Genomic DNA, 19,096 nt, shown 5'->3' with positions numbered 1-19,096 from the left:
GAGCGCATGTTGTGTCCGGCCTAGTCTTAGTGTATATGTTGGCTGGGTTGACAAGGAAATTCAAGGACGGCGCAGGAACTAGGTCGGGCTAAAGTGTACCCGTAAAATTTCTTGATGCCGTAGTTGACCATCATGGAAAGGGCTGATGCCAATCATGAACAATGGTGGCTTGTACGGTGTATGCTAGTAAACTGTGGCTTGGCCAGCAAGTTGCCGATTGGAAGGACGGTCAGTCAGTCCTGCCTACAAGCAGCGGAGTTGACACCAGCACGCGCAACCAAGAGCAGCAACTGTTGAAAATGTACGTACGACTTGCTTGATTGAGTCTTGAACGAAGTTGTCAGTAAAAGGAGAAGGCCCTGGCTGCTATGTACGTAGTTTTCTGTTGTTGGTGGCGGCGGCGGCTGTTGGCTGACAAGAGGTGGGGGCGGGGCACGACACTCTCCAGTCCAAACTCATCGACACTCTCCAGTCCAAACTTGTCGACTCAGCTCAACAGCAAAGACGCGACCCGACGCGTCTCCGCACCTTTAACGAGTAAACCAGACATCCATCCCATCGGCGCATTTTGAGCTCACGGCGGTAAATGGGCCCTGCATTTTCTGTATTCTTGACCATATAAGCGATCCTTTTTTTTTTTTCTTTTGCGACAATGGCTCGGCCGAGCGTTGCAGCGCGAACATTTTCCCAGACTGAGGAGCTGGAGCGCCTGGAGCAGTCCATCACCCTGACTCTTCAAGGTACATATTTTGTCCGGTTTCGAGGCGCTTGACGAACCAAGACGCTCTGTTTCTAACACCTCACAGAGATCGATCACAACTTTAGCAAAGCACACCGAATAGTTACGACAAGCATCCTGCCAGTGGTGGAGCAATATGGTGAAAACTCCAAAGCAATATGGGAAGCGTCCAAGGTACGGTTACGAATAGCAGACAGTGGACGAGGAAAAAAAATATGTCTCTTCTAACTCTTCAAGTTTTGGAAACAATTTTTCGAAGCATCGGCCAATGTCTCCTTGTCTGGATACGAGGAGCTAGCCAACGACGAGTCGACAGTCATGGACGACGAGAGCACAGCAATGCGAGACGACGGAGACGCATCGAGCCACGCACACGGAGACGAGGATGAGACACCCAGCCGACATCACAGCCGCCGAGATGTTGAAGACGACGACGACGAATCGATGCTCGATGACGCCGAGCTGGCGGGGAGCACACCACGGCCTGCCGCGTCCAGGGTCGCCCGGACGCCCACCGAGTCCCCCTACGAAGCCATGCGCCGCGAGATGAAGGACGAAGAAGGCGGCCGCGGCGGCGCGACGGTCCTCGATGAGGAGGATGACGAGGAGGAGGAGGAGGAGGAGGACTCGTCGATCCTGTTCGCGCAGCAGACCGCCCGCCTGCCGGATGTGACGCTGACGCCCAAGGCGCTGCTGGACCGGCGCAACATGGACCCGTCGACGGGCGGCAAGGACCCGCTGCTGCATCGCGTGCTCGACAAGAACTACAGGATACAGGCTACGCCGCACAAGCCGACCGCCAAGGGCACGCCGGTACGAGGTCAGGCGGCGGCGGCGTGGCAGGACTCGCCGGCATCGTCGCCGGAGATGGCGATCCCCAAGCTGCGCAGCGAGGCGTTCATGTCGCCGTACAAGTCGCTGACCGCCGCGGGCCGCGCCGGCTCAGCAGCTGCCGCCGCCGAGGGGTCGCGACGACGGTTCACGCCGGGGCGCGGGGCGGCGGCTGCGTCGTCGTCGGTGTCGCGGGGGCCGAGGACGCCGGGCGTGAGCGTGCAGACGCCGATGAGCAGGAAGACAAGGCAGGCGCTGGCGGACGGCTCGCTCAAGGGCAAGCAAAAGTACGAGATTGACTGGGAGAGCGACGAGGACGACGATGACGACCTGTACGGCGGCATGAGCCCACCCAAGACGATACAGTTTGCGCTGCCGCCGTCCAAGCTATTACAAACACCAGGTGCGTTGTTTTTCTTTGGTTCTGTGAAAATTCTGTTCTCTCAACTTTCGTCATTTTCTTTTCCCATTTCTTGAATTTTTCTTGCTCAATTCTTTTGACCCTGGGGTGTGAACATATATCGACGCCACCATCCACTTTGGTGTGGCGATTCGATGCAAGGTCCTGCCAGGTGCCGCTTTTTTTACGTACAACCTTGAATTTTGAAGCTGTCAGATCGAGACCATGCTGCATCGGATGGGTTAAAGACTGCAGAAGGAAACTTGAAATCATACACGTGCTAACAAAGAGTGGCGTGCAGCTCGAGAGGCTAGCAAGCGAATAGTGGACGATATTTTGACGGATGCAGGGGCGAATCCGGCGTCTTCCGAGTACAGTCCGACGATGGTGAAGATGAATGAGAATATCTTGGACGATAGTTTTTAAGAAGCAGAAGCTTTAGCGAGGCAAGGATGAATAAATATGTAACAAGAAATGGTGTGACGGCATTGATTGGTGTCAAGTACAGTCTGATGTGTTGTGTTTATGAAACGACTGCCTCACCACAGCTATCAATCAAGTCACGATTAACGATGGATGCAAGGAGTAAATGATGTTTGATAATTTTATTATTTTCAAAGCTAAAAGGTAATCTTTTAGTCCAAATCCAATTTGCTACCTTCGAATGGTCGACTCTTGTCGAGACCGGAACGGGAATCATTTGTGTAGCCAATTCCAAGGGAAGTAAAATTTCCCAGCAATATTCTGCAATCAACAAGAAAGAAAATTGACCGTTCAGGTTCTATATGCGAGTGCGAAATAGCAAAAACTCCAGTGCCATGAGTATCCAAGAAGGGTGGCCAGGAAGCATGAAGCTCTTGAAGAGCCTCGTGCTTCTGCCAAGTCATTATATGGTGTAAGTCGTAAGCGGGTCGTCGATGGAAAGAATCAGAGAGAAAAGGCGGCGGGCGGTCTTTTCCAACGCATGCATGTGCTCATGCTTTACAAGACGTTGGAGACGCCGGCGACGCCGCGGTTCTTGCCAAAGCTGGCCATGCCGAAGAGGGACGACTTGGAACGCTTCTTGTCCTTGGAGTAGGCGGCGTGGGCGACGGTGTCGGGGGAGACGACGGAGCTCTTGCGGGAGGAGGAGTAGAGGGGCGCGGAGGAGGAGACGGACGAGGCCGAGGAGGAGACGGAGGAGCGGCGGCTCTCCTCCTTGAGGACGGCGACTTGGGCCTTGCGGTCGGTGTTGTAGAGGATGCCCTGGAGGATGGGGTTTATGTGCTGGCGGTCGGCGATGCGGACGCTTCCAAGGCCGTTGGAGAACTGAGCAGCAGACATGATGAAGTTTGGTTGTTGGTTGGTGGTGGTGGAAGGCGTTCTTGTGTGTGTAAGTGGTGGTGGGCAAGTAGTAGCTGGCAGCTGGAAGCTGTTGTGGAGATGCTCTTGTTGGTTGTGATGAGGAGAAGAAGAGAAAGAATGGGGATGGGTGGGAGGAAGTAGGTTCTTATATAGAAGATGGATGATGTGAAGTTTCAAGATTTCTATACACAGTTACATACATACTGTACACTGGATTTCATCCGGAGGTAGCTGCGGCAGCCGAGACCGAGACAGACGGACAGCCAGGACTAGGGATGTCGTAAGTGGACTCGTCAAATGTGGACTCTCTTTTTTTTTTTTTTCTTGCGCTTGCCGAGTCACCGGTGATCCGTATCCACCATGTATGGACAAGGGAGAGTTGGATAGACGAGAAAGCTGAAGTAGAATAAAATTCCCGAGCCCATCGTTGCGGGAGCTGCACCCGGACCCTAGGCGAGGTACCATGATGCAGTGGATAGGTGGGTGAGGTACAGCGTCATAACTCCATGGGCCATTGAGGGAGGACCGCTAGTTTGGGCTGCTAACTTTTAGTTGACTAGATCCCATGACGCATACCGTTACGGTTGGTTGCTCATAAATGCTGGTTTTTTTTTTTTAAACTTTTTCCTCCAGCGGTTACCGTGCGTGACTGTGCTGACCTGTGCTGGCCTGGTGCTGGGTGGGCATGGTGACTCACGACGGGCAAGGCTGAAGACAGGCAACCGCTCACTGGTTGACACGGCCAAGCCACAAGCGGGTTCAAAAAAGGATGGTCCCAAAGCTTGTCCGCGTGGCTGGCTGGCCTTACCGGGCCAAAATGAAGATTAATAACCGGGGAAGGGAAAAAAAAAAAGGTTACATGAAGGACGCGCACGCAGGGTGTGACAAGGCGTGCGTCAGGCTTTTGGTGGCCTCGAGAGAACAAGGCCGGGACAATCTCCCGGAAGGCGCCATGGTTTGAGACTTGCTCGTTTGTTGGCTGCAAGCAGCATTGCATCTAGCCTGATTGTTGTGATTGTTGCTGCAGGACGCACATATTCTCACAGGCTGCGTGCGTGGCGCATACCAAAATAGATGGCGACGACAACGACGACGACGACGACGAGACGTACGGATACGACCGCGTGTCTTTCCTCCCTTGATTGCCCAGCCCTACCTGGTATACTGCGACGTTTTCGTGATGACGAAGCTGGGACGCGGGCCATAAATTGGGCTTGGACCAAGACTTGACAGGGCTGAGAGCTGCCTACCTGCCTGTTCCTGAAGGGCGGCGGGCTGTGTGAAGCCTGCGTAAAAGAAAGGCGTTCTACTTTCCCCCTCCTCCAATGTCCATTTGATTTTGCTGCCTCTCGAACACCTTGAAATCCTCCGGCCTTTTGACTTCCTTGCAAGTCCAGCCGTTTCTGCCTGATCAGCCGAAACCCAACATCCGCGCCCTCTCCACGAAACCCTTTTCACAGACGAGTGCACAAGCATGATTGCATTGCATGGCATGATTTGCTCTGCGGCCAGGACATTTGTTGGTGGCTTGGGGCTGGACGAGAACGAGGCAACGCAAGCCACGAGGCTGCGTCGTCACCACAGGGTGGGCAAGCGGCGAAGACGTTGTGAAGCAAGTACAGTCACGGCTCTCGCAGCGAGAACTTTTTCAAAAAAAAAAAAAAAATTCACAGGGACCCTTGCATGCAAAGGAGGTGTGTCTGTCGTATTTGACAGGATACATATGATCATGAGGCTATGGTCGGGTCAGAAGTACAAGCAGGCTGAAAGGGCATAAAAAAAGAGATGAAGCACATTTTTGGTGGACAGTGTGAGTTGCTGGAGTCCGCAAACGGGGTGGGACCGGCAGGCCGGCAGGCTCCGTCCACATCGGCAACTTGATCACGTCGCTGCCTATGTGTACTAACGTTAGTTGGTTAAAATAACTGGTATTTGTTGGATTGGTGTCTTCGGGTAGAGATTCAAATATGGTTAGTGGCAGGGCGCCGGCAGATTCGCCGTTGACTCACAAAACCACAACAGTCAGCTCAAGCAACCAGTCCGTGCCACAACTAGCTATTCAGCACCCCCCCGGTCCCAGAACTCGTCTGGAATTCTCACATCACCTGTGATTTCTTCGTCACCAAGAAAGCTGCCTGCAGGTCACAACTCGTGAAACTCCAAAGCTGCAGGTCACAACTCGTGAAACTGCAGCTGCAGTGTCCACTGTGGTGTGGGCTTGGGCTTCATGACTCCCGACGTACGATGTACAGTGAGTAACTTGATAGCGTTGCGTTGCTCCGGAGCTGGTACCCGAGTCCAGTTTTATGGATTCATTCATCATAACTTGCGATTATTCTTTTTTTTTTTTTTCCTTTGCCTGTTCCTGCGATTCATTGGCAGTCTTTTCTTTGTTTTCCTTGTTGTCGCCCGCGGCATCCGGCCGACAGCCCGTGTCCGGCCGGCCACTGGCCGAACCCTGGTCCTGGCCCTGGCCCTGCTGCTTCGACGGGCACGTGGTGATGGAAGTGCGGCGGTCTGGCTGGCAGTTTGTCCCGCGTTGCTTTGCTGCCTGCCATGTTGATGTTGCAATTGCGCCTACTCGGCTTCCATGGGCGCAATCAACGACAGACAACAACTTGCAGACAAGGCAAACAAACAAGAATAAACAGCCTTTTTAGCCACATCGACATCAAATCGAGCCTTATACTTGGGACCTGCCGCGATCCTCTGTCTTAGCCCCGATTTTACAACCTGCCTCTTTCGGCGTCGCGTAGCATTTGCTACCTCGCCCGTAGCAGCAGCAGCAGCAGCAGCAGTAGCAGCAGCAGCAGCAAGCAAGACAACCCAAGCCTACCCGCCGCGCTGATCCCGTTCTCGCTTGCAATGTATATGCATGTCTCGTTTCCATTCAAATTTTCTGAAACATCACCAAGCTCCACGTACCCGTCGAATTGTCACCTCAAGCCGCCCCCCCCCCCCCCGGTCTCGGTCGATCAACAACATCCAGCCATTTGAACTACACCAGAAAGGTATTATTATACCATCTCTCTTATTTCTAATCTGTCCGTGTACCCGGAAGGCTGTGCTTTTCTACGGATACACTTCGTAGGCAACCCTCCGCGACTCAGTTTTGGCTCCACCGCCCTCCCCCCGGGTGCGGTTACCGGTGAGCCTAACAACTGCCATCCCTCTTGTCGGTGACGTGACCAAAAGCCGGCCTTTGCTGCCGGCGAATTGGCTTATCAATCTGTGACCGAGACCAGGCCAAGCCAAGCCACAACCATGTCCCAGCTGGAGGGTGAGTGAGGCTTCAGCTCGCCCGTCATCGCTCCAACGAGGATTCTAGGTCGGCCTCAGGCAGGGTACCGCTTCCTTTGCGCACCAGAACAAGGTTCATTCCACCAACAAGGGCAATTAACATATGCCGGTGGCTTTGCTACGCGCCGAGGCTTTGCTGCTAGAGTCATGTGCCAGTGCCTTGTTGGGTGTTTAAGGTCAAGTTGGAAAGCTGGCGCTCACGCACTGCGGAACAGTTGAATGAAAATCCCATCATGTTGTACTACCGAAGAAGAAGAAGGGAAGAAAAAAACACAAAATATATCCAAATCAGGACTCAAAGCGACACTTCTTCTCAGGATGACCACCAAGTTCTGCATGTACACTTGCCGGCCCATGCTTGTGGCAGGTCAGACGGACATCTCAGCCCTGACCTGACTGGCGAACGAGTAACCTTACTCGTCTTCTGACAAGTGAAAGGCTCCATTAATTGCCCGACGCACGGAATGAGGCGCTAAAAGCCAGAGAGTTGATGGTGTTGGCGGGAAGGTTGGTCACGATATTCTTGGTGGAAAGGCCCTTGATGTATTCGCAGGCTCCTTGGCCGTTGACAACGCCGTTGGCCATTAAGCCGGCAGCGATGCCGGCGACATGGGGCGCGGCCATGGAAGTGCCAGAAATGGTGTTCTAAAAAGTATACCAGTTAGCTTTTAGACCAATTCAGCGACAAAGTGTGGATAGAAACGCACTGTTCCGCCGTTGAGCCAAGTCGAGGTGATTTCAACGCCCGGAGCATGAACGTCAACACACGGGCCGTAGTTGGAGAAGTACGCGCGGGCATCGACGCGAGTAGTGGCTCCGACGGCGCAGGCACTCGGCTCCGAAGCGGGCGAGACGTTGCAAGCATCTACATTGGCGTTGCCCGCGGCGACCACGACGGCGATGCCCTTTCGATGCAGTGCCGCGGCAGCCGCGTTGAGGGAAGACGACCGGGCGCCGCCCAGGGACAGGCTGACGACGATCCCTCTGGGGCAGTTGATCTTGCCAGAGATGTCTGTGAGGACAAAGTTCAGGCCAGCGATGACGGTGCCGGCCGAGCCGAAGCCCCGATCGTCGAGGACCTTGACGCCGAGGAGGGTCGCCTTCTTGGCCACGCCCCAGGTCTTGGAGCCGACGGTTCCGGCGCAGTGTGTGCCGTGCCCGTGGCCATCAGCGCCGACAGTGCCGTCGAGAACGCTCTTCAGCTGCCTAGCACGGCCCTCGAATTCCTATTCAACCTCACCTAGTCAGTAGCTGTAGCCTGGCCGCCCAATTTGGCGGGAGGCGAGCACGTACGGGATGTTTCCAAGCGATGCCAGTGTCAACGACGACAACGCAAGCGCCTGATCCAGCAGTATGGTCGTAGAAGTATGAAGTGGCGCCAAGCGCGCGGGTTGAGATGCGGGCCAAACCCCATGTCGCCCCCTTCTGCTCGACGATGTTGTTGTTGTTGATGCTGACGACGGAGTCATGCTCAATGAACTCGACCTTTTTCGTGTTGCCGCCACCCGGTCAGTATATTATGCATAGCAACCCTACAGGCTTAAGGGAGTACTTACATTCGGATCCTTGCGCAGTTCAGTCACCTGATCGGCCGTCATCTGCGCGGAGAAGCCGTTGAAGACGTCCTGGTAGACGTGTTGGACCTCGCCCACAGTCGCCTGGGCGGCTTCCATACCGCCAATGGTCGAGCTGTCCTTGAACTTGACAATGTACTTGCCATCAATGGTTTGCGCGTCGCGCGGCACCATGAGAGGGGCCATGTCGGCAGCGGGGGCCGCCAAGGCCAAAGGAAGAGCTGCTGCGATGATGGACAGACGCATCTTGGCAGAAGGAGGGGCAGAGTGGTTGAGGCTTGGAGTAGGAGTGGTTCAAGAGGCTGCTTGCTGTATGCAGGAGAAGCTTGTCGAGTATCTTTCCAACTTGATGGGAGGGTGGCGGCTATTTATCGTGCATCTCGGAGGGTTCATTCACCCGACAAGCCATGTCCGTCCACCCAATCTCGCCTCGAACACCCAATCGTGGTCAGCATATCATCAGACCGCCTTGTGAAAAGCTCGAGCAAGACATTGAATGCAGTGTGCCCTTTCTGGCTTTGATGCGAAGGCTGACCAATAAATTGCCAAAGTGATGCTCCTGCAACAAGATGCGTCATTAAGCAGAGTTGAATGAATCTGGTAGGTCTGAAGGAAGGGCCATGCAGGGATGTGCGGATCGCGAGGACGGGCTACAGGATGGCTTCTAGAGCCTACAGGGGCGGGGATGAAGAGCTCGGGATGAATGATGTTGGGGTGAGTGGATTGATTCTCTGAATCGAGACGAGAAGGAAGAAAGATGGATGGATGGATGGATGGATGCCTCCCAATATTGATGTGCTTGTCTGTCTGTCTGTCTGTCTGTCCGTCTGTCTGTCTGTGTGCCTGTGGTCGGGCTGCCGTCCTGTCGGATAATAAACAGTTGCATCGAAATGAACGCCACACTGCTTACAGCCGTCGATCCCGGACGATTATTGGTACCACATCGAGATAGCTGGCTCATTCTCTTGCGTCTCTTAGCATCCAGCTCTCTCTCGGGGTGGCTTGCAGATGCCTTGTTGAGAATCTTGCCGATGTAGATGGGATCTTTGCGACTTTCTTCAACAAACCCACGGGAAGGAAATATTGGAAAAACATCTTCGGCCCTACCCGTGTGGCAACGGAGGAAGGAGCGAGCGCCATGCTGTTGCCATAGACATAGGCAGGGGTCGGAAGCGTCCGATGCGCGAGGCGCACATTCCTTGCCATTCATCACCCCTTGCCATTCATCATCCCTTGCCATTCATATTCATCCCCAACCCAGCCAGCCCCCTGCAGGCTCCTACGGCGGGCGAAGGCGTGGACTCGCTGCTGGTGATGGAGATGAGTGCAGACGGCGCGCGCGTGGCGCACCTGGTGATGGAGGGAGCGCGGAGCTGCGGACACCGGGGACGGTGGTGATACTGCATGTCTTGAAAGGGATTGATGTGGTTGGGCCTCTACGCAGCGTTTCTTTATCAAGCCTTGTCATTATCGCCAGAGAGAGGACGGACGAGACTAGAAATGTTGAGATGAAAACGACAAAACTCCCCCTTCTCCATGATGCACCCAACATCACATCGCAGCAACATGACTGCATCACCTTGCATCCCATTGCTGACGGGGGGGCAGGTCAGCGCAACTCGTCCTTTTGCAGCCAAGCAAATGTATTACGTGAGCAGTCGCTGAATTCAGAAGGTGCAGAGAGAAACACAACTCAGCTCTGATAAATAAATACCGAGATCCAATACTCGAAATCAATACTTGTGGCCCCTTTTCAGCTTTCTTCTAGGCGTCGTTCAGCCGGTGTCAGCGACGTCGAGGTGTGGCAGGGCTGATGCGCCCTCCCTCCTCCTCTTCTTTCTGTCCCCGATCAATGACAATCTAGATCACCAGCTGCTGAATGCGATTCATGCGAGGTTGCGAAAAAAAAATTAAAGAGGAATTGCGCCAAGGTGCTTGATGGAAACAGACCTTCCCGAAACGACCGACCACCATGATCCTCTTTGCCTGCCATTCTCCAGCCGGGGCTATCTTCAAGTTTGCCTGCATATGCAGTAAGTTGGAGTTGGTCAACTGAGTCCCGGGTATTGCCGATCAGGCTGTCACTATCTCAGTTGATATGTGTGGCCGATTCTACAATGCGTGTCACAATGTTTTACCCATTCTCCAAACGGTCAGTTCACCAGCCTGGGAGGGGAGAGAGGGCCCGAGCCTGTTATCTATTCGGCTAACCGCATGTCTTACAGTCGCACGCGTGAGGGGCCGTTCTTTGTATTCAGATGGAAAACAGCCTCGTGGCTGTCACATCACAATTGGTGCAGTGTCTTGACTTGGATGCATGGTGACGTGACGCAGCGAGACCACGGCCTCTGAGGGACATGGACACACTGACGAACACCTCGAGGGCCGCATAGCTTCTCACTTTCTTGGTATGTTGATTCATAAAAAAAACGCAAGATGACCTCTTGAGAGTCTGGATTGAAACATGCTGAAAATCTCTCTAGCGAAGCCTCTGTCTCGTCGTCCGACAACTACGATGAAATGCATGTGTCCGGGCGTCCCACTGTCATCGGCCGTAGAGTAAGTAGGTCACTCTGCAGGAGACGGCTAATGCGGAGATTCAACCTTTCCAGGTTACTCGTCAAGTTCTTCTCCAACGTGACCATGCCCAGTCGAGATATACACCACACTCGTCCGCAACACCCATCACCAACGAACGAGGTGCTTGCTCATCAGCCACGGGCGCTTCTGCCGAAACAGTTGTGATTCTGCTGGACCATGTCAATTTTCAGATGGCGTCTTTTTCTCGACCTAAATCCTGCTTGTGGGACGAGACAGCGCCTCGTACGTCGCCAGCTCCAATTCGTCGTACAGCCTCGCCACCACAGGATCCCCGTTGGGACGAATATTGACAACCAGCACGGCCGCGATGCCCGTTTTGGGATCGATCCACTGCGCACGACATTAGTAACATTCCCATCAAAGCAGGGTCCCTCTGCGGCGTTTCCTCTGCCGGGAAAACTCACCCAGCGGCAGTTGTGCATCCCGCTCCAGGCCATGCTGCCCGCCCGACGCTTGCCCGGGACGTCCACCAAGTTAAGGAGGCCGCCCAGTCCGTGGTTGAGCGGGATCGGGTCGCCCGTGAACTCGGGCGCGAATGTGTTGTGCACCGACGGGTGGAACGCGAGCACCCCGAGGTAGCCCGCCGTCGCCTCGTCCAGCTGCGGCCGGAGCATCTCCCGGAACGTCTCCGCCCGGAGCACCGTCCCCGCGAGCAGGCCGCGCAGGAACGCCGCGTAGTCGCGCGCTGTCGTGAACAGCCCGCCGCCGCCGCTGTCCACCTCGTGGTCCGTCGGCATCACCCACGTCGCTGCGTCGCTCAGCTCGCCCGTCTTGGCGCTCCGTAGCGCCGCGCGGACGGTGCGCCGCGCCGTGTGCGGGAGCTGGGCGCGGCGGAAGCCTGAGTCGGCCATGCCGAGCGGGCGGAAGATGCGCTCGCCCATGTAGTCGTTGAGGGTGCGCCCGGTGACGGCCTCGAGGACGAGCCCGGCCCAGTCCGTGTTAACGCCGTAGCCCCAGGCGGTGCCCGGTGGGAAGCGCAGCGGCGTCGAGACCTCCTCGCGCGACCAGCTCAGGCGCCACACGGGGCGACCCTGCTGCCGCGACCACTTGAGTAGCGTCGGGTCGGCGAACTCGTAGCTGAATCCGGCTGTGTGCGTGAGGAGCTGGCTGTTGGTCCGGAATCAGCGGATGGTATGGTGTGGTGTGTGGTGGTGGGAGCTGCTTACCGTAGTGTGATGGGATTTTTGTTCTCTTCCATGACGGGCTTGTCTTTCTCGTCAAACTCGACCAGGATCTGCACCTCGGCGAAGTAGGGCACGATGGGACGCAAGTCCTGGTCGAGCGTGAGCTTGCCGTCTTCTACGAGCTGGAGGAGCGCGGTGGATGTGAGGAGCTTGGTGAGGGAGGCGACCCAGCTGAACGATTGGTCCGTGAAGGCGGGAGACGACGTCTCCGAGCTGATCCGCCCTGAGGAACCAGAGTAAATGACGCCTTGCGATGGCTATTAGGACTTGAATTGTCTCAGAATGAAGCAGTGCTGAAGAGCCGGTCACTCACCATCGCTGTCGGTGACGACAAAGGAGGCCCCATAGACCTTGTCCTTGGTGTCGTCGCCCTCGGCAGCGTACTTGTAAAGAACCCGATCGATTTTGTCCATGACTGCGATCAAAAACCCCGAATCTTGCACAGGAATCTCACTTTCGCAAGATATCCGGCTGAAAAAGAAGGAACAGATCCGGCACATTGCCGAGTCTGGGGAAGTGGAAGGGCGTCAAAATAGTACCTCGGCTAACCCCACAGCTCCGCCGGAGTAGACGGTCGGGCCTCACAACATCATTCTGATAGTGTTAAACATGGACTTTAGATATGGGAAATATTTTTTTACTTTGTGGAAAAAAACGGCGGGACTTCAGTGAGCTCAGAAGTCGCTTGTGATGTTGGCATGAAAATGCTGCGCCTGGAGACATCTTACAGCTTGGATACATGTACGCCAATCCAGCTACCCTAGAGTTGACAAGCGAAGTGTTAAAGAGTCCTACAACAGATATAGAAATAGAATAAATAAAGAGGGATAAGAACAATGAGAATGATGCTGAAAATAAGAAAGATGAGGAAAATATTGAATTTATCAAAACCCACAAATGGCTACTTCCTCATTATTACCAGCGTCATTCGTTGAGGCAGACATCAGCTAATACTTACGCTTCGCTGCGAAAATGACAGTTGTATCTTTGGGTGCATTTTTTATACCGCTTATTTTGTTTTTATTAGTAGTCTTAAATCTATCGTTCATACCGCTTTAGTTCTATATACCTTGCTGGCAGATAACTCAAGGCTGTCACGACAAAGGTGAATTCATTCGCGACATCGCCGCCGCTGTCTCCAATGAGCCTCGCCAACGGGCCAATGAACCAGGTTTGGCTCATCCCCATGCACCACGCTACAACTCCAAGGCCAAAGGCCACCGAGGCCCCAATTCCAAGAGGTAACCGGGCCGGGGTATTCCAACCGTCCAAATCGTAGTTGCCAAAGTCACCCTTGCGAAAGATGTAGTGCTCTTCGAGGAGGATGACAATGTACGAGGTACACCAGTAGCCTAGAAGAGAGAGGAACGACTGGAGGTACTGGTTGAGCTGCTCTCGTCCGCCGAGCGCCAACCCGAGGATGCACACCAGCGACAGGATCATCCACAAGAGGCGCGGGACGAGGGAGAACGGTCTCGATATCTGCTGAAACGACAGCGACGCGCTGTAAATCCCGATCACGTTGGTGTTGATGCCGGAGAGCACAAGGAGCGTCAGGAGGAACTTGGCAAAGCCGCGCGGGTAGAGCGACTCCTGTATCACGTATCCCAGGCCTTTTTGATACGCGGCGTCCCAGTCCGGCCGGACGTTGAGCGCCGAGGAGACGACGCAGCCGGCGACCATGCCGATCGCGGTGGGCACGCCGATGCCAAACATCGTCATGAGGAACACCTTGACGCGGCTGACGTCGGCGTGGTAGTGGACGTAGTAGTCGCTTGCGACGGTCGCCCACGACGCGCTGGACCCGTACACAACGGCGATCAGGCTGAGCACGCCGCCCGCCAGGTCCGCCCCCGTCGCCGTCGCCGGTGTGGCGCCGTCCGCGTACCTGCCCGTCTCGCCCAGGATAATCACGAAGATGACGAAGAAGACGATCCACGCGTAGCGCTCGTAGACCAGGATGGCGTGGAGCCCGACCAGGGCGATCAGCCACGCCGCGACGGCCAGCACGACGATGCCCAGCGCGAGCGACACGCGACCGTCGGACACGGCGGTCAGCGCCAGCCCGCCGGTGATGCACGACACGGCGGCCCAGCCCAGCTGCTGGACGCAGTTGAGCACCGCGATGAGCTTGCTCGGCCACCAGCCGAACGAGAAGCGCGACACGCTCATCTGGCGCAGGCCGGTGGCGGCGCCGAACGTGGCCGCGGCGCCGACGACGGCGCCACCGAGCAGCGAGACGAGGATGGTGACGAGGAGGGACTGGCGGAGGTCGAGGCCGAATTGGCGCCCGAGGAAGCCGGTGGCGAAGCACGAGGTGTTCATGCAGCCGCTGGCCCAGAGGAGCGCCATGGAGAGCTGCTCGCGCGGGGGCACGACGCGCTGTCGGTCCTCGGCGCGCTTGCGCTCGATGGCGTCGGACTCGATGCCGAGGTGGTGGTCCATGCGCGCCTCGAGGTGTCGCAGGCGCGCGAGCAGACCGCGCGGTGGTGGGAGGGAGGGAGAGGAGGCATCGTCGGTGGTGGTGGTGGTGGTGATTTCGTCGACGGGCGGCGGCGGTCTCGGGTCCTTTTCACGGTCGCCGGCCAGGCAGCCGAGTTCGGGATCCGCCATGTTTTTTTTTTCGTCGTAGCGGCCCGCGGATCGATGACGACCTGTGGGCAGCCGCGGCGATGCCTGTCGTGATGATGTAGAAAGAGAGAAGGGGTTTCCCGACACAGCTCGGAGTCAGCGACGTTTGGGCGCCCATCCGACTACGGACCGGCGGTGTGGGCCGTCATCACCAATTACGGCGTAGTCCGGAGTAGGGTTACATGGCCAGTCGCGAGAGCAGGAAACGAAAGGATGCTTCGTACTCGATTAATGTAATTCATACTTGGAGATGATGATTCTATTTTTCAAATTCAGGTACGGTATTACTTGGTGGGCTTTTCGGTGGCTAAAAGAGGCTGCCAAGCCACCCAGTTGCCCAGTCGCCCGGCCTTGACCGAAAGCGGGCCAGTGTCAGACTTGATCATCTTCCAACCACCAAATAGGAAGTCATGATTTCATCATCCCCAGAAATTGAGGCTCAAGGGTCCGTCTCGGGGCGATGAGTAGGCCCAACCTTATCCTACCGATGCCCAAATCCAGTGTCAATGGCCCGCCAGTGGCTGAGCAGTGTACACAGCCTTGCGAATCGCCAATCAGTAGCTAGTCGGCCTTGATGATGTTACCTACGCCACTTACGAATGTGCCTGGATGGCGTGAGTAAGCTCACCAGCTTCACATTCTGGCTTTACTATAAGTACCGCAGACTTCTGTCATCGATGTTTACCAAAAAGACCCATACCAAGCACACAAACAAACACAATTTATCACAAAAAGTCAAACCACAAAACATGGGTCTCATTGCTTCATTAAAATCCAAGGCGGGAATGTCCAAGTCTGAGGATCACTGGAACTCCGAGTCCTCCGCCGGTGAAAAAGAGGGCCACGGCGGCGGCGCCTCATCATCCTCAAGCAGCTTCCTCCCTACCAGCACCCTCGACGTGCACGCCATCGGCTACGACACCAACCAAGCCCTCACGGGCAAGACGCTCGAAAACATCACCGTCTACCGAGCCGACTCCGGCCAGGCCGAGTACGTCTCCGTGCGCCGCAAGCGGAGCTCCAACTCGTGCGCGCTCGTGCGCGCCTCCGACCCAGACCGCACCCTCATCTCTACCATCTACCGCGTCGGCCCCGGCCGCCACCCCAAGATGCACATCTTGCCCGCCAACGCCCGCGTCACCGTCGACGCCGCGCTGCTCGCCGATAAGGCCGTGCCGGGCGAGGAGGTCACAGTCCGGAGCCGGTCGCTGACCTCGCGCGCGCAGGTGCTCGACACGGCGGCGCACGGCAAGTTCCAGTGGCGCTACGGCGGGCACGAGGAGCGCAGGGCGGCGGGCGACGGCGTGGACTCGCTGCTGGTGATGGAGAGGAGCAAGGACGGCGCGCGCGTGGCGCAGCTGGTGAGGAGCGCGGAGTTGAGGACGCCGGGGACGGTGCGCTACTCGGGAGGTAACGGTGGGCGCTTGATGGTGGACCTGCACGGGTGGGAGAACGACGACAAGGCGGGGGCGGCGGATATGGAGGCGTTTGTGGTTGCGAGCTGCATTTTGATGCTCAAGAGAGAGGCGGATCGGTTTATTGATAACAACATCGCCGCCGTGGTTTAAAGGCGATGCGCTGAGATTTCGACCGACTGCATTTTCGAGATGTACTACATAGTGTGTAGAGCGAGCTGTCCTTACTTCTGTATCAATGTTCTACGATAACTGAATGCAACCCTTTTACATTAAAGTTTTACAAAATTTCTAATTAAAGAGAGACGGCATCAGATGGTGAGCTCATTTGCAAAGCAAGACAATGGCTGCGTGTACAAGTGCCACAACGTCTCCGCGACACGCACATCCCTCTCCTCACCCTCGCGCACCTTGCCCTCCGCCGCCGAGCCCTTTCCAAACTTCAAGTGCGCCACGTGAATGTACTTCTTCCCGTACTCCCTCCCCAGGCTGCGACTCAGCGCCACCAGCGCGCCCTCCACCACCGCATCGCTCCGCGACCTCCCCTCGCAGCCCACGAACGCCAGCGTCGCCGGGAACTCTCCGCTCCCCGCCCCGCGCGTCAGCAGCGGCATCACCCCCTGCGCGAACGCGTACGCGCTCGCCACCTGCGCCGACGTCTCCTCGCGGAACTGCGCGGAGGTCTGCGTCAGGAACGGCGCGGAGGGGGTGCGGCGGACTTGGAAGATGGCGGCGGCGGCGGCGGCGGAGGATTGGGCGCCGAAGTGGGCGGCGGCGGCGGCGATGGAGGATTGCACAGAGGGCACGGAGGATAGGTCGGTCTCGAAGAGGACGGCTTCGGTGCCGGCGGCGTGGGCGGCGCGGACGGCGGCGGCGAGGTTGTGCGAGGGCGGGCAGAGGAAGGCGATGGGGTGGCGAGGCGCGAACTGGCGGGCGATTTGGTGGTTTACTTCATCATCGCCTGTTTCTGATTAGTACTGCAGTTTGATGTTGGCGAAATGATTCTCATACCCGCAGCGAAAACGATGATAAAAGGTGACGCCATGGCAGCCTTGCAATACAGCGAGGAAATCGGCGATAGCGCGTGTTCGTGATGTTTACAAAGTAAAAGTGCCTATTTTCCTCTCATGGCTGTTTTAAAACAACGACAACTATTTGGCATTGTTTGCTGTCATGTCACGCCATGTTGTATATAGCCACATGTGGAAGACGGAATGATGAGAAGATCCGCCCGAGCCGACCTCGGGTGAGCGGGGCCGAGAGCGGGGGACCCCTGGACAGCCGAGCCGTGGGCGGAGCTGATTTGTCGACTCCGCCGGCCGGCGCGGGGTCATACGGCCGGGTCTCTCTGTAAGTTATTTACTAATTGTCTTAGTCGGAGACACATGATTTAATACGTATCCATTGAGCTTTTGATCAAATTGACCGCCTGTTGATACTTGATCATTATTTTCTGAAACATGACCTCCAAGCCCTACGCAATCATTGCAGGAGTTGGTACGTCTTACACCCCCGTCCCCAAGACCATTCTTGGTCTCCCGTTTCTTACTATTCAAAGGTGCCGGGACCGGCGCTGCGGTCGCGCGGCGCTTCGCCAAGCAGTATCCCGTGGCGCTGCTCGCCCGGTCGCCGGACTTCTCCCACAAGCTGGCTGCCGAGATCGAGGCCGAAGGCGGCACGGCCGTGAGCTACAAGGTCGACGTCGCCAACGAAGAGGACATGGAGCGGGTATTTGGCGAAATCAAGGACCATTTTGGATCGACCTGTGCCGCCGCCGTCTTCAACGCGAGCAGCCGTCCATTCCCGAAGCCGTTCCTGTGGCAGACGCAGGGCGACATGGATCACGCCCTCAACATCACGCTGTGTGTATAACCTGATGTGGCATCGTTGAAGACGAACGCTGACGAGCCTGGAAACAGGCATGGGGCATATCTCTTTGCGAAGCTGACGCTTCCGCTCCTCCTCAACGCCAAGGGAGAAGAAGCCCTGGTGCCGACGCTGCTATACACGGGCGCGACGGCGGGTGTCAAGGCCAACGCGTGGCTGCAGCCCTTCGCCGTGTCCAAGCACGCGCTGAGGGCGCTGGTGCTGGCGCTAGCGGACGAGTTTGCGCCGCAGGGTGTGCATGTTGCGCATGCTATCATTGACGGCGTGATTAGGATGCCTCTGACGTGGGTGCTGAAGCCGCTTTCCTCGTGGCATGCGAAGCTGGACCCCACTGCCGTAAGTTTGTTTCTCTATGGATGGTTCGGTTCTAACGCCAGAGTGTAGATCGCAGACAGCTATTGGCATTTGCATCAACAGCCGCTAGCTCACAGCACCGCGGAGATTGCCTTGAGGCCCTTTTGCGAGACGTGGTAGATGATGGATTGATGCATGCTAGGGACTCTACTCTGGGCTATGAATAGTGTGTAATCAATTTTTCAACTCCAATCTAACTTTAATTTTTATCTAAGAACGTGTATTTTACGAAATATGCACAACAACATCAGTTGAAAGCTTTCCCAGCCCGCCAAATAAGTCTCAGACAGAGCAGATTCGCCGTCCACCACAGAACCGGCCTCAACGACGCCCCCAGCAGCGAGCTGCTCACCAAGTAATTCCCCACGTACGCGATGCGCGTGAGCGTGTACGTCAGGCCGACGTAGTTGATGTCCGCCGCCGGCAGCCCCGCGACCTTTGCGAGGATCAGGGCCGCGGCGAAGACGGGCAGGTGATCCATCGAGTTGCCGTGCGCGGCCTCGTTGCGCTTGAGCATGTCGAGCTGGGCCTGGCTGAGGCGGCCCTCGAGGACGGCGCGCGGGCCGAAGCGCTCGAGGTCGGCACGCGGGGAGATGTGGTTGTCGAGGCCGAATCGCATCTTGAGGACGCGCGCGGAGGAAAATGTGTGCGAGAGCAGGATGTTGGCGATGAGGTACTCGGCGACCATCAAATTGGGATCGCCGGTGGCTGCGGAGAGGCCGAAGATGGTGGAGAGGGAAGGCATTGTGCGGTTGTGAGGAGGTGCCTATTAGAAATTGAATAGATTGTATGCAGCTGGGCGTCCATGATGGATTGCGCATCTCGTGTCAATATAT

General features: G+C 56.3%; 9 protein-coding genes across 9 annotated transcripts; 3 read left to right on the top strand and 6 right to left on the bottom strand.

The window, feature by feature from the left end:
• Positions 1-652: 652 nt before the first annotated feature.
• Positions 653-2,559, top strand: ISF_05502 (DASH complex, subunit Ask1; the record flags this gene model as incomplete). The annotated part of the gene is made up of 4 exons (XM_018849107.1): positions 653-740; positions 807-913; positions 977-1,973; positions 2,519-2,559. 4 exons carry the CDS (start codon positions 653-655, stop codon positions 2,557-2,559), a joined length of 1,233 nt encoding a protein of 410 aa, XP_018703678.1.
• A 392-nt stretch (positions 2,560-2,951) lies between these two features.
• ISF_05501 (hypothetical protein) lies at positions 2,952-3,293 on the bottom strand (the record flags this gene model as incomplete). Its single annotated transcript, XM_018849106.1, has 1 exon — positions 2,952-3,293. One exon carries the CDS (start codon positions 3,291-3,293, stop codon positions 2,952-2,954), a length of 342 nt encoding a protein of 113 aa, XP_018703677.1.
• A 3,765-nt stretch (positions 3,294-7,058) lies between these two features.
• On the bottom strand, positions 7,059-8,434 carry ISF_05500 (alkaline serine protease; the record flags this gene model as incomplete). Its single annotated transcript, XM_018849105.1, has 4 exons — positions 7,059-7,259; positions 7,322-7,840; positions 7,908-8,099; positions 8,171-8,434. 4 exons carry the CDS (start codon positions 8,432-8,434, stop codon positions 7,059-7,061), a joined length of 1,176 nt encoding a protein of 391 aa, XP_018703676.1.
• A 2,544-nt stretch (positions 8,435-10,978) lies between these two features.
• ISF_05499 (Beta-lactamase/transpeptidase-like protein) lies at positions 10,979-12,386 on the bottom strand (the record flags this gene model as incomplete). The annotated part of the gene is made up of 4 exons (XM_018849104.1): positions 10,979-11,119; positions 11,194-11,896; positions 11,956-12,196; positions 12,287-12,386. 4 exons carry the CDS (start codon positions 12,384-12,386, stop codon positions 10,979-10,981), a joined length of 1,185 nt encoding a protein of 394 aa, XP_018703675.1.
• A 625-nt stretch (positions 12,387-13,011) lies between these two features.
• Positions 13,012-14,586, bottom strand: ISF_05498 (Permease, cytosine/purines, uracil, thiamine, allantoin; the record flags this gene model as incomplete). Its single annotated transcript, XM_018849103.1, has 1 exon — positions 13,012-14,586. One exon carries the CDS (start codon positions 14,584-14,586, stop codon positions 13,012-13,014), a length of 1,575 nt encoding a protein of 524 aa, XP_018703674.1.
• A 767-nt stretch (positions 14,587-15,353) lies between these two features.
• Positions 15,354-16,172, top strand: ISF_05497 (hypothetical protein; the record flags this gene model as incomplete). The annotated part of the gene is made up of 1 exon (XM_018849102.1): positions 15,354-16,172. The coding sequence occupies one exon, from the start codon at positions 15,354-15,356 to the stop codon at positions 16,170-16,172; it is 819 nt and encodes a 272-aa protein (XP_018703673.1).
• A 158-nt stretch (positions 16,173-16,330) lies between these two features.
• On the bottom strand, positions 16,331-17,064 carry ISF_05496 (oxidoreductase, short chain dehydrogenase/reductase family; the record flags this gene model as incomplete). Its single annotated transcript, XM_018849101.1, has 2 exons — positions 16,331-16,980; positions 17,031-17,064. The coding sequence occupies 2 exons, from the start codon at positions 17,062-17,064 to the stop codon at positions 16,331-16,333; spliced, it is 684 nt and encodes a 227-aa protein (XP_018703672.1).
• Positions 17,065-17,479: 415 nt separating this feature from the next.
• Positions 17,480-18,380, top strand: ISF_05495 (oxidoreductase, short chain dehydrogenase/reductase family; the record flags this gene model as incomplete). Its single annotated transcript, XM_018849100.1, has 4 exons — positions 17,480-17,516; positions 17,578-17,881; positions 17,939-18,242; positions 18,291-18,380. 4 exons carry the CDS (start codon positions 17,480-17,482, stop codon positions 18,378-18,380), a joined length of 735 nt encoding a protein of 244 aa, XP_018703671.1.
• A 127-nt stretch (positions 18,381-18,507) lies between these two features.
• On the bottom strand, positions 18,508-19,005 carry ISF_05494 (Membrane-associated, eicosanoid/glutathione metabolism (MAPEG) protein; the record flags this gene model as incomplete). Its single annotated transcript, XM_018849099.1, has 1 exon — positions 18,508-19,005. One exon carries the CDS (start codon positions 19,003-19,005, stop codon positions 18,508-18,510), a length of 498 nt encoding a protein of 165 aa, XP_018703670.1.
• Between the last annotated feature and the right edge of the window lie 91 nt (positions 19,006-19,096).

This window comes from Cordyceps fumosorosea (assembly GCF_001636725.1).
Source record: "Cordyceps fumosorosea ARSEF 2679 chromosome Unknown scaffold_13, whole genome shotgun sequence".
In the NCBI taxonomy this organism is placed as follows: domain Eukaryota; kingdom Fungi; phylum Ascomycota; class Sordariomycetes; order Hypocreales; family Cordycipitaceae; genus Cordyceps; species Cordyceps fumosorosea.
The sequence above is the reverse complement of the archived record's forward strand: the minus strand, read 5'-3'. Positions and strand labels throughout refer to the sequence as shown.